The sequence below is a fragment of the Labrus mixtus genome, chromosome 6 (assembly GCF_963584025.1).
Source record: "Labrus mixtus chromosome 6, fLabMix1.1, whole genome shotgun sequence".
NCBI classification, from domain to species: domain Eukaryota; kingdom Metazoa; phylum Chordata; class Actinopteri; order Labriformes; family Labridae; genus Labrus; species Labrus mixtus.
Window position 1 is genome coordinate 20905570 of NC_083617.1, and position 12679 is coordinate 20918248.

The following is a 12679-nucleotide window of genomic DNA, read 5'->3' on the forward strand; positions in this document are numbered from 1 at the left end:
AACCACTGCTCTTACACATTCCCAGCGTTATGGTCTATTTTAGTCTTAATGTGATCCTTAAATATGGATTAAAAATCTTTCTCTTTTGAAGAAGAATACAAATAAAGATTGAGAATATAAGATTAATATGAATATGTTTACTGAGGTAATGAATCAAATGAGAAGTATGAGCTCATTTGTTATCCTTTTTTCAATCAGTGGGGTCGACCTCTGCTGACCGTGAGTAAGAATCTAGTTTTAAAACACATTTGGCATTGGCTTTAATTTTCAAACAGGAGTTAATGTCCATTCTATAATGGACATCAACACAAAAATGAATTGCAATGATTGTTTCCTCTTTCAGAGTGGCGCAAAAGTAGAATTACATTTCATCTCAGGTTAATAATATACTGTTTCATGAGAGGGTTTGATCATTAATGGTCAAAGTTGTTTGTAATTTGTTTAGCTGGGATGGTGTTTATTCTATTTTTCTGTGTCCATACTTTACATCACATAGGTCTGTTACCTTATATGGTATAAAATGACTGTAAACATCCAAACAGCAGTTTTATGAGTGCAAATACTTCCAATAACAAGGACTGTTACTTCTTCTGCCTGGCTGTTTCTAATTTATCTTCTGCTGTCTCATGTCTGTCCTATCTGTCCGTCTGAATCCCAGTGCTGTCTGTGTCTGACCTTCCTGTCTCACTGACTCTTCCTCCACCTGTCTGTCTGTATATAAAACATTAATTAATTGAATGATTAATAGACTGATTGATTCTCCAGACCTCCAGTGAGTCGAGCAACGCCACAGCCGGAGAAACTCCAGAAGAATAACGTCTCCAAGAAGAAGAAACTGGTGGAGGTATGTCCCTCTACCTGTCTGTCTCTGTCTACCTGTCTGTTCTTCTGTTTATGTCTCTCCTGTCTCCTCGCCCTGTAGGACATGGTTTTGGAACATGTGTTTGGATTTCGGGGTTACGATTGTCGAAACAACCTGCACTACCTCAACGACGGCACCGACATCGTGTTCCACACTGCTGCCACCGCCATCGTCCACAGTCTCAGCAATGGTAACCACAGCAACGAAACCAAGCACAGGCTAGCAAAATAGATTGAAAAAGTACATAACACATGTAAAAACATAACTCATATAGTGGGAGCACAACTCCATACTTATGCTGGGGTCATATGGCAACATCCAACACCAATATCAACAACACTTAGTTGTAAACGTTAGCTAGCTTACAACCAGCAGTACATTGGAGCAGTGGCATTTTTTCTTTTAACATTTTCAACAGCAAAGACATACTAACAGTGAGAGAAAGGTTTGAGAAAGCAGAATGAGAATTTCTGTTAAAAAGGCCCTTTACACACATGTACAGGGCAAGATAATGAAATAAATAATAATAATAAAATAATTATTTTTCCACTGGAGTCTCCTAAATCTACATTTACATTTTTCCGATCTTTGTCATGTGTTTATGTGTCCTCTTTCTCTGCAGGAACTCAAAGTTTCTACCTGGAACACACTGATGACATCCTGTCTCTAACGGTCAACCAGCATCCCAAATACAAGAATATCATCGCCACTGGACAGATCGGTACACTGAGTGTGTGTGTGTGCGTGTGTGTGTGTGTGTGTGTGTGTGTGTGTGTGTGTGTTTGTGTTTGCATGGCAGTGTGTTTTCTACTAACTTGTGTACTAGCCTAAACGAGTCCTGCTTTTCTCTCCTCCGCTTCATGTTTAACCTGCTTGCTTTTTTCTAGTGAAAACAAAATAAGATTGATGACAGGAACCTGGAGGACGAGATGTATGAACAATTTAAGAATTGCTTAAGAACAAGATATATAGGATTAAAAAAAAAGTAACATCAACAGGCTTGACTTTTATGTGCACTAAAGGTGATAAAGGTGCTAATGGCCTTCTTAATCTCATTAAATTAACAGCCTTTTTATTGGCAAGTGTTGGCTGTGATTTCACCATTTTTTATGTTTAGGAACAATATATTGCTGATGAGATATTTGCTTTAAGGTACATCAAGCCATTATTGATGACAAAATAGATAGCTCTGGGAAGGGCATAGCTTTTTAAAAAATTAAATATGAGATTAAGACCCCCTCATCCAATCCACAGACCGTATTTAAGAGGAGTACATAGCGTCCAGGTCTTAAGAGAGAAGCCAGCGCTACATGGCATTTTTCTTTATAAACTTAAAGGTACCACATAGTTCTCAGAGCTCCCCAAAACATGTCTGTGAAGATTAGTGCCAAACATCCACTCTGATCTTGTATTTAAGCAAGCCTATAAACCCCCTATTCATTCTGCTCAGAACAGGCTGTTTCTGTGTCTTTAGCTTTAAAGGTGCACTATGGAGTTTTGGTAGAGAAATGTGAAAGATGGAGAAGTGTATAGATTATGTGGTGTAAGTTCATAACTCCATACCGAACTGTCCTCAGGGGAAATTTTGTCCCTGAAACACTGTTTGAAGATAAAATGCTGTGCAAGAAGTTATGGTGGGGGACCCGTAACAGTGAAACCGTAACTCTGCTGCTTTTAAGCTCTAAACAGTGTTCCAGGGACCCATTTTTTCCTTTCAATAAAGTTTGTGTATTCAGTTCAGAAATACAGCATAGAATTGTTTCACTCAAATGTCACTACCAAATCTCCATAGTGCACCTTTAAATACAAGTGAGCTGTGTCTGACCACGCCCCTGTGGAAGGGCTTGGGTGGCTTAGGCATTAATGCACAATGCCAAATTGTTTACACTAAGAAGGCAGACTCAGAGGGCAGAACAAACACCTAGCTGTCAAAGTGTCACCCACCTGGGGGAGGGGTTACTGCCCTTTGTGATGTCACAAATGGAAAATCACCAAACGGCCTGTTTGAGCACACATTTTCTCAAAAGTGACACAAGGAAAAGATGAAAAAGATTGACTTTCTCCTAATTGGGGGGTTTGTAGACTAATGGAACACATATTATTGATCTTAAACATAGGAAAGTGTATTTTGCATGATATGTGACCTTTAGCTCATCTTCACTTATTGCAAAAACATGCTTCCAAAAATAAGCATAGTTGATACCGCAGCTAGCTGAACGTACCTCAACAAACAAGCTAGCTCTAGCTTAAGCTGATAGTTTAGCGTCGACTAACCCCTTAGCCAACACTCTTAGCCAAATATTGTCACTTCTGGCAAAAAAAACCCTAACAAGATAGAAAGGTTGAGACTTCACAATGTCCTTCAAAACCCAATGGCTGATTCGTCGCTGGCTACATCCATTTTCAAATTCAGTCAGTTTCCCAAACCTTATCATGTTCAGACAGTCCCTTAAGTCTATGGTCGACCACATTAAGCCTATTACTTCCTTCAGTCAGCAAGAATCAGCCATAAGTATCTCTCTATGCTGTCATGGCTGAAGTTAGCCTGTCTGTAACAACTCACTCAAAGTTTTAATCTGTTTTGTTGTGTTTTTTATATGTGTGTTGTGGCTGGCCTCATTTGTCACCATCGCTCTCACAACACCTCAGGTGACGTCAGTGAACTCCCAGGTAAAAAAAACAGACTGCACCGCCGTACCCATCCCACCGAGACAAACACCCTGAAACCCAGAGATGTCGTGATGAAGACAAAATATTCCATCTGGACTTTTACACCTCCCTAAAGAGGATTCTCAAATGCAGGAAAAAACATTTGGATTTTATCCTGTCATACTGAAAAATGTAGATTTGTTATCTGTATAAATCAGAAAAAAATTTACTGAATAAAAATAGCATCCAATTGCTACTAATTCAGACACCACATATTGTGTTTTCTTAAAAAAAAAAACAGCAGATTTAATGTTGAGTCCATTTTTTAAACCATCTTTAAATCAGTTTACTTCCCTTGTTCTTCTTTTGTACCTCCAAAGAAAACATAAAAATAAACTGATTTGATGATTCAACCTCTAGTATGCTCTTAAAACATGCAGTGGAGCTCTTTAGTGTCTTATTGTTCTGGTTTTCAAGGTGTCTGTTTGCTGCACTGATCCCTCCGACTGCTCTGTTTTGTGGGCACTAGACCTTTATTCCTCACCCCTGGGACAAAATAAACGTGATTGATTTCTTCTCTCCTCTTTATCTCGTGATCTCTCTGTAGGGACCACTCCTTCCATTCACGTGTGGGATGCGATGAGTAAACAGACTCTGTCCATCCTTCGCTGTCCTCACTCTAAAGGCGTCGGTTACGTTAACTTCAGTGCCACAGGGAAGCTGCTGCTGTCTGTCGGAGTGGAACCTGAACACACCATCACTGTGTGGCGCTGGCAGGAAGGTCAGACAGAAATCTGATCAATAACCACTAACAATGAGCAACTGATACAATCATTGATTATTCTTAGTGAAAGGTCACATTCAAACAAAGTGTAAATTACTGGATGAACTCACTAATGCCTACCACAAACTCAATCTGTATTTGTAGAGCATCAATACAAAACAAGTGCTATCTCAAACTCAGAGGTAGAGGCGGTCTCTCAACTGGACTGCTAGGGGTTCGTCCCCCAGCTCCTGCAGCCACATGTCCAATGTGTCCTTGGGCAAGACACTTAACCCAGAGTTGTTCATGCTGCTTCGTTAGCGGCGTGTAAATGTGTATGATTCCCTCTCTCTATCCCTCTTCCTGCATCTTATCCCATCTCTCCCCCTATCCCTTTCCAAGCCCGGCGCAGTCTAGGCCTGTGAAGACTGTTTCGTCATGAGCCGGGGATCCAGCCGAAGATTTCTGCCTTTTAATAAGGCAGTTTTTTCTTACGACTGTAACTTTTGCTGCTTTGCTAAAGTGCTCATGATGGATAGGCCGGATCTTTGTAACATAACAATGAGTAAGGTGTTTTACCTGCTTTTTGTAACATAACAATGAGTAAGGTCTTTTTACCTGCTCTTTTGTAAAGTGTCTCGAGATAACACTTGTTATGAGTTGACGCTATACAAATAAAAGTTGATTGATTGATTGATTGATGAATGGGATTAGTTGATGATGGAGACTTTACATAGCAGCCTCTACCATCGGTGTGTGACCTGCGTTGTAAAAGCACTTTGAGTAATCAGAAAACTAGAAAAGCACTATACAATCTCTTGACAAAAGAGCAGGTCAAATTACCTTACTCTTTGTTATATTATGTTACAGAAAGAATTGACATTAATACATCATGAGCACTTAGCAACATTTTAGCAAAGTTACAGTGTCAAGGAAAAATGTCCTTTTAACAGGCAGAATCCTGAAGCAGAACCAGACTCATGTTGAACAGCCAGCTGCCAAACTAGAAGATTGTTTGAGTTTATGACTTTAATCCAACAGTGTCTCAACATATTCCTGGGTTAGCATTACAAGCTAGCAGGCGGCTATAGCAAGCCTATTCTCACCTCTGTACTTCAGACTTTCATCTGTTAACCAGAGCTAAGCCCCTCCAAGCCTACACAGTATCCAACCAGCAAAGTGTGTCCAACTCACATTCAGTTATGCCTCTCCACGTTTCTATACAGCAAATTTGCTGTCTTCTGTTTCGTGCTGTAGAGAGCGCTGCTATTAGTTGTTGGCAATGATCACTATCTTGACCTTACCTACATACCTACACCTAAAGTTCTGTAAGATTTTTGTTTTTATCAAAACTTCAAGAAAATGATAAAAAAAAAAGAACTAATACAGCTTTTACTGAAATTTATGACAACCTTACTCAAAACAAATTTGGCAGAGAGACGAGGCTCCAGGAAAACTCTCTTTCAGACTCGGGAAATTTGTGGTACAGAGATATAACTGGAGAAATGTCTGTGTAAGGCTTACTTAATGCTGAAGGTACACATGAAAACACAAGGAAAAAGAGAGTACAGAAAACATGAATGTGAGACAAACATTGAATGTGTAATAATGAAAGAACTGCGTCTTACATCAAAGTAAGAGAGAATAGTGAATTAAATTATCAGCGGTTTCTCCAACACAGGATCAAAGGTGTGCAGTAGAGCTGGACATCCAGACCGGATCTTTGTGGTGGAGTTTCGCCCAGACTCAGACTCCCTGTTTGTGTCTGTTGGAATCAAACATGTGAAGTTCTGGACGCTGGCCGGCGGCGCTCTGATGTACAAGAAGGGTGTGGTCGGTACAGTGGAGGACGGCAGGATGCAGACGATGCTGTCTGTCGCCTTCGGTGCTGTGAGTTCACTGATCACTTTCTGTTTTTTCATTGTTTTCTGAAAAAATCTGACATCTGGAGTTCCCTGCTCGCAATCGCTTAGGCAATCAAAGAAAATTCTTCAACTTCAACGGGGAGAAAGTTCTATGTCTACATCAAATTTTACTTATAGGTTTCAGATGAGTCAGTCGCTGCATCCAGCAACCTGTTCTTCCTAAACCTGTGTCCTTGCAGAATAACTTGACGTTCACCGGAGCCATTAACGGGGATGTGTACGTGTGGCGGGATCACTACCTTCTGAGGGTGGTGGCGAAGGCTCACACAGGGCCGGTGTTCACCATGTACACCACGCTGAGAGATGGTCTCATAGTCACCGGTGGCAAGGAGAGGCCGTGAGTAACACACCTCTTGTTAATGAAGAAAAAACAACAACATTTGACCTCAAATAAATCTTCAATAAAGCCTCAACAAAACTTGAATAACTTTCATTACATTGGTTAAAAACACTTCATCATTTTAGCTCTCACCTGCATAGACACTGAGCGGTAAATTCACAAAGACAGGATTTCAAAAGCTCCCTCTAATGTTTGAGTGAATTCATTTTGACTGCAGTACCAGTTTTAAACGTTATGTGTCAGAGTTTCATATTGCTCCTGTAAATGTGCAGGTTTAGTGGATCTAAATGTAAATTTGAAAACAAAATGATCCTTTTGCTATAAAAGTTTTTCATTTATAACTTCATTTATTTCATTTGCATTTCAAGTTAGTGACCAAACATATCACTTTAAATATATTGTGAAAAGCCTTAGAGATTATATATATTGAGGATGTGCATGCTGTGTGTGTGTGTGTGTGTCAGGACTAAAGAAGGTGGTGCGGTGAAGCTCTGGGATCAGGAGATGAAACGCTGTCGAGCGTTCCAGCTGGAGACAGGTCAGCAAGTGGAGTGCGTCCGATCTGTCTGCAGAGGCAAGGTAAGAACTTCAGACTTTCTGATCTTCATCCTTCAGTCAGTATCCTCCTTCTCTCTGATCGTCTCATCAGCCCCAACCTCTCTCTTCCTCAGGGTAAGATTCTGGTGGGGACCAAGGACGGGGAGATCATCGAGGTGGGGGAGAAGAACGCAGCTTCCAACCTGCTGCTCGACAGTCACGCTAGAGGAGGAATCTGGGGTCTGGCTGTGCATCCTGCTAAAGAACTCTGCATCACTGCCAGCGACGACTCAACCATCCGACTGTGGGACCTCACCGACAAGGTACACACACATAAAAAGATATGTGTTGGTGAGTTCAATGATCCTCTGAAAAAATTTAATAATGGGTAAAACTGTCCTGTTCTCTCTCTCTCTCTTTCTCACTCTTACTTTAGAAACTGTTAAACAAAGTGTGTGTGGGACATGCAGCCCGGTGTGTGAGCTACAGTGCAGACGGAGAGATGCTGGCAGTGGGGATGAAGAACGGAGAGTTCCTCCTCCTCCTCGCCAACTCGCTGAAGATGTGGGCGAAGAAACGCGACCGCAGTGCCGCCATCCAAGACATCAGGTAGGAGAGAGGAGATGAGATGACAGAAAGAGCAAGAAACAACCATTTAGAAAATACAACAGCAGCTTTGTGATTCAAAATAATTAAATGACATGAAAATAAACACAAATTAAAACAATGATAAATCCCATTGACAAAAGACAAGCATACTGTTTTTATAATATTTTAAAAGAAAGCCATCAATCTGACAGATGTAATGAGGAAATATAAGTAAATGGCAATTTAATAACTTAACATCTTTTTCACACTCCTGACTTTGAAAACATTTTTAGGGCGGTGAAGAAAGTAAGAGAGAAACAGGAGAGTACATGTCAAAAAGCATAAAGTGACTAGAGAAGAGGAATGGTTAAAAGAGCGAGAGATGAGGAGGATTTGTGTACCTTTTTTTGTACCTTTACATGTGTATATATTGTTTGTTTGTTTCTGCGCAGGTTCAGTCCAGACCGGCGGCTGCTGGCAGTCGGTTCTGCAGAGAACATAGTGGATGTTTATGATGTCAGCGGAGGGCCGGGTCTCAACCGGTTGGTTTACTGCAGCGACATCCCTGCTTTCATCCTGCAGCTGGACTTCTCTGCTGACAGCTCTTTTATACAGGTATATACTCGTGCATACATACATTTGTTATGTACAGGTACAAACATACACAAACTGCTGACTTATGATATATTCATATATACCAACACATAAACACACACATATATAAATACAGCTCACTGGTGTTAAACGCAGGCAAACAGTAGACACATGCATAAATGCTGCTGGCTGGTGTTACAGTTTAATATATCCACACATAAATCAATAAACCACTTACATCAGTTATGTAGAGGTAAACACACATATGTTTTTGCGTATACACTAGCTCTCATATATTGATTAGTATACACATATTGTACAAATACCACTGACACCAAGTTTAAGCAAGTGTATTTACATATTTATAAACAGTAAACACACCTTTTTCTACGTGTGTTTGCAGGTGTCCACAGGAACTTATAAGCGGCAGGTGTTTGAGGTTCCTTCAGGGAAGTTAGTGAGTGACCAGACTACCATTGACAGAATCACCTGGGCAACCTGGACAAGGTAACACACAAACACACACCAAGCACACACACTTAAAATTGTTCACACCCCTCTGGGTCATATCTGGGTCTTGATTTATAATGTCTGATCTGATGTCTTTGTAAAAGTAAAACATTTGTCTGTTTTTTTTAACCCGTTTCTTATTACAACGTCTTGTACCTCAGCATTCTGGGAGATGAAGTTTTGGGGATTTGGCCACGAAATGCTGACAAAGCAGAAGTCAACTGTGCGTGTGTGTCCCATGCCGGCATGAACATCGTGACCGGTGACGACTTTGGATTGATCAAACTTTTTGACTTCCCCTGCACAGAGAAGTTTGTGAGTTCGGATCACATTTCATCTCTAAACTGAAGACATAAAACACCAAAACCATTTCATGTCAGTGATAAAGTTTGATCTGTTGAATGAATAATCAATTGTAAAAAGGTTCTGATTTAAGCAGATTCAGGATGTTTGTAAGCTCAATGATTTAAACAACAGGCATGTTCACATCCTTTTGACTGACAGTGATGAAGAGCTTTTATTGTTTTGTTTTATTGAGAAGGAATACAAGTTTTTTTTTCTCTTTTTTCCAGGCCAAACACAAGCGCTACCTCGGCCACTCAGCTCACGTGACAAACATCCGCTTCTCCCTCGAAGACAAATACGTGATCAGCACAGGAGGAGACGACTGCAGGTGAACTGAACACTGATCAATAACATGCCATTGGCTGAGACACAGGAGCAACTTTATGGCATTTTAAAAAAACTAGAGTTTTATTTAGAGAGCGATTCCTTCATCCACCTTATTTTCTATTTAAGCAAACACATAATGTGTGATTATAAAATTATTGCATCAATGTACTCTACATGCATGGTTTCCCCTTATTAGGCCAGAAATGACACTGGCACCAAAATGGACACTTAAAAGTGATAAAAGCCACGAGTATTATAGGTACCAGTGTCATTTCTAGTGCGACAAAAAATAATAATTTAAAGGCAACATAGTATGAAAAATCCACTTTGACAGTGTTTTTGAACATATATTTGGGTAACCTGAGTGTCTACTGACACACAGAATGTGAAATAAACCCATCCAGTCCTTTGTTTGTGGTCTGCATAAGTCTTACAACACAGAGACTCCACCCCCAGCCTAGAACAAAATGTATTCTCGCCACAGAGGAGTGATGTCTACAGGGGAAAACTCAGGGGGGGGGGGCTCATTGCATTTAAAGAGACACACACACCAAAACGGAGCGTTTTGAGAGAGCTGCTTTATACAGGGCAACCAAACCTCCTCTGGTGCTTGATTCATGTTATATTTGAACCAAAGCACAGCACAGATGTTTCATTTAGACCACAGGGGACTGTTTGAAAAGATGGAAAAGGTGTATAATATTTCCTTTTTTAAATATTTTCCCAGACAGATCTTTCTTCTTTGCATTCTTCCATGTTAAACATCTGTTTTTTGTGTTGCAGTGTGTTTGTGTGGAAATGCATGTAAAACACCGCCCGGTGACGCTTTTCATCCAAAGCGCCTTAACAGCACCACAAGTGGATCCGGGGGGGGGAATCGAACCAATGACCTGAAAGACTTCACACCACTTTGTAGGAGTTCAGCTGGAACCGACTTCACTGATAAATCCAGATGTTTACAGTCTGTCTTTTTGCAGAAAAGGCAGAAAGCTTAAAGACCAACACATGAGACACTTTGTGACTGATCACAACATAAAAAACAGACTGGGAGCGGGGGGTGGGGGGGGGGGGGGGGGGGGGGGGGTTCAGCTCAGATGAAGCAGAGAAGCAGACTTTTTTTGTTTTTGGCTCATTTTGATAAACAAATGGTAAACTCTAAGACACCTCAAGAGGAAACCACACTGATGGGACCATTTAAAGGTATAACGTGATTATAACCGCTCGGTCTGCTGTCAGAGTCACACAGATCATGTCTCGGGGATGACTGGGAGATGACACTGCACTGGTTGATAAAAAAAAAAAAAACGTTGCTTCATTGAAAATATCATATGCAGTTTCATTTTTACCCTGATGTCCTGAAGTTTGTCTGTTACCGAGAACAGAAACTTGACTTTTGATTTAAAACCATTCCTCATTTCAAAGAGCCTTTACTGTATCTGTCGTTGGATTTCATCACACTTAAGTGCCTTTCTGGATCTTTCTACCTGTGTTCATTTATTTATTTATCGGGAGGGGTACTTCATACAAAGTATTTCTTTGTGTTAATGCATCTTTGAACTTATTTTGTACTCTGTCTGGTGCTACACTGAGAATGTTCAAACTTTCATTCATCTCAAAACACAAACATCTTCTCCGCTGCTGCTTTCTGTTCAAAGACGTTAATCATCCAAAGCATCATGATCGTTACACGACACAGGACATGTGAAGAAAAGCGAAACTTACTAGAATTATTTATGGAAATATCTAAATGTTATTTATGCCTAATCTACGGTGTGGATGAGTTTTCTGTGTCTGAACTGTTGAATATTAACTGTTGTGAAAAGTGTCAAAAGAGTCTGTTCGTGTGATGATTCAAAAAAAAAGAAAAAGAAGTTCAGAGGTCACGCACCTTATTAGTTCACTCAGTCTTCATCTCATCCTTCAGGTCCTTGAAGTCATCACAGAGGCTGAGGTTGGTTTTCTCTCGCTTGAAAATAAGGTTTAATTCAAAAACAGATCATTAATAATTCACAGAAGAGGAGAACGGGGAAAGAGTTGAAGCCATGGGTGAAAGTGGTAACAGTGGGAGAGGAGAAAAACAGAGTCAGCTGAAAGAAGTCGATTGGTAAAATTACATTTTTGCATCAGGAAAATGAATGAGAAAAAATATTTGACAAAATATTGGAGCTTTGTGAATTCTAATAAGGGTACAGCCTGTTTTTCAGCCCAATGATAGAATTTCTTTAACAGAAAAATAAAATGTCTTTGTTATGGACAGGAAAGATCCCTCTGGACCACCATAGTTTAAAAAGAAAGTCAATGTGATAAGGTCTGTGTCATAATCAGTGTCAAAGACTGAGTTCTTGTAATTTAGATGGAAAAAACACACTTTCAATAACACACGTCGTATTGATACCAAAAGATGTAGAAAACATGGTGTTGACTGTGCTAGCTTAAAGTGTGATGTGCAGGGTGTTCGTTCAGAGTGCATGTACGGTGTGTTTCTCAAACATGGCTATTTCTCTATAAAATAAAAACACAACAGAATCTAATACAACAGAAGGATTTATAACGTAACAGAAGAAGCCAAGGAGCATCCACAAATGAAGAAATGCAATTTGCAATTGCTGAAGATGAAAAATGCTGCATTGAAATCAGTTTTGGTTTGTTTGTTTTTTTCTTAAAGCAGGTTGTCAGTTTCTGAACTTCTTTCCTTTCTAATCGTCTGTATCATACTGTACATGGAAATATATATGATGCTCAGATGCATGACTTTATTTTTAAACCAAAATATCTTTGTTGATGAGATTTTATGGTGCAAGTTAATTCACCAGTTGATTTTTATACCAAGGTGATTGTGATCAAAGTTTGTATGTATGTGTGCGCACGTGTGTGTGTATGTGTGTGTGTAGCAAAGTGTATTATCAGATTAAATGAGACTTGTGGAAATAAGATGGCTTTTTTCTGTCTTCTGTTGTTTTGTTTTTATCACCATTCTTGACAATCTTAACTAAAACATTTCTTGCTCACTACACTATGAGGGGTTGATGATGTGGAAGCATTACATGCAAATAGTTGTACGGAAATATTTAACATGTGCACACTGAAGTTAAATTGTCACACATGACTATCTAAACACACACTGAACTGGTATAATTATAATATTGAGCTCAGGTATTTGAGTGTGAGCATGAGAGTAAAATCATCACTGACTAAAAACAATGAGAACAAAAGGAAGGAGTAAATTGTTTAGTTTTTTT

At 39.8% G+C, this 12679-nt stretch overlaps 1 protein-coding gene across 4 annotated transcripts in view; it reads left to right on the plus strand.

The window, feature by feature from the left end:
* LOC132975691 (echinoderm microtubule-associated protein-like 6) overlaps positions 1-12371 on the plus strand; it is an 80550-nt gene extending 68179 nt beyond the window's left edge. For 2 of the 4 annotated variants that reach the window (XM_061040411.1, XM_061040412.1), the window contains 15 exons: positions 766-844; positions 923-1052; positions 1485-1583; positions 3512-3532; positions 4119-4292; positions 5956-6164; positions 6379-6536; positions 7004-7118; positions 7211-7399; positions 7513-7685; positions 8117-8279; positions 8662-8765; positions 8930-9083; positions 9341-9441; positions 10224-12371. In XM_061040411.1, the coding sequence (XP_060896394.1) occupies positions 766-844; positions 923-1052; positions 1485-1583; positions 3512-3532; positions 4119-4292; positions 5956-6164; positions 6379-6536; positions 7004-7118; positions 7211-7399; positions 7513-7685; positions 8117-8279; positions 8662-8765; positions 8930-9083; positions 9341-9441; positions 10224-10248 (1894 nt within the window). In that variant the 3' untranslated portion in view covers positions 10249-12371. The remainder of the gene's footprint in view (positions 1-765; positions 845-922; positions 1053-1484; positions 1584-3511; positions 3533-4118; positions 4293-5955; positions 6165-6378; positions 6537-7003; positions 7119-7210; positions 7400-7512; positions 7686-8116; positions 8280-8661; positions 8766-8929; positions 9084-9340; positions 9442-10223) is intronic. The other 2 variants (XM_061040414.1, XM_061040415.1) reach the window with 1 other exon arrangement.
* The last annotated feature ends 308 nt before the right edge of the window (positions 12372-12679 follow it).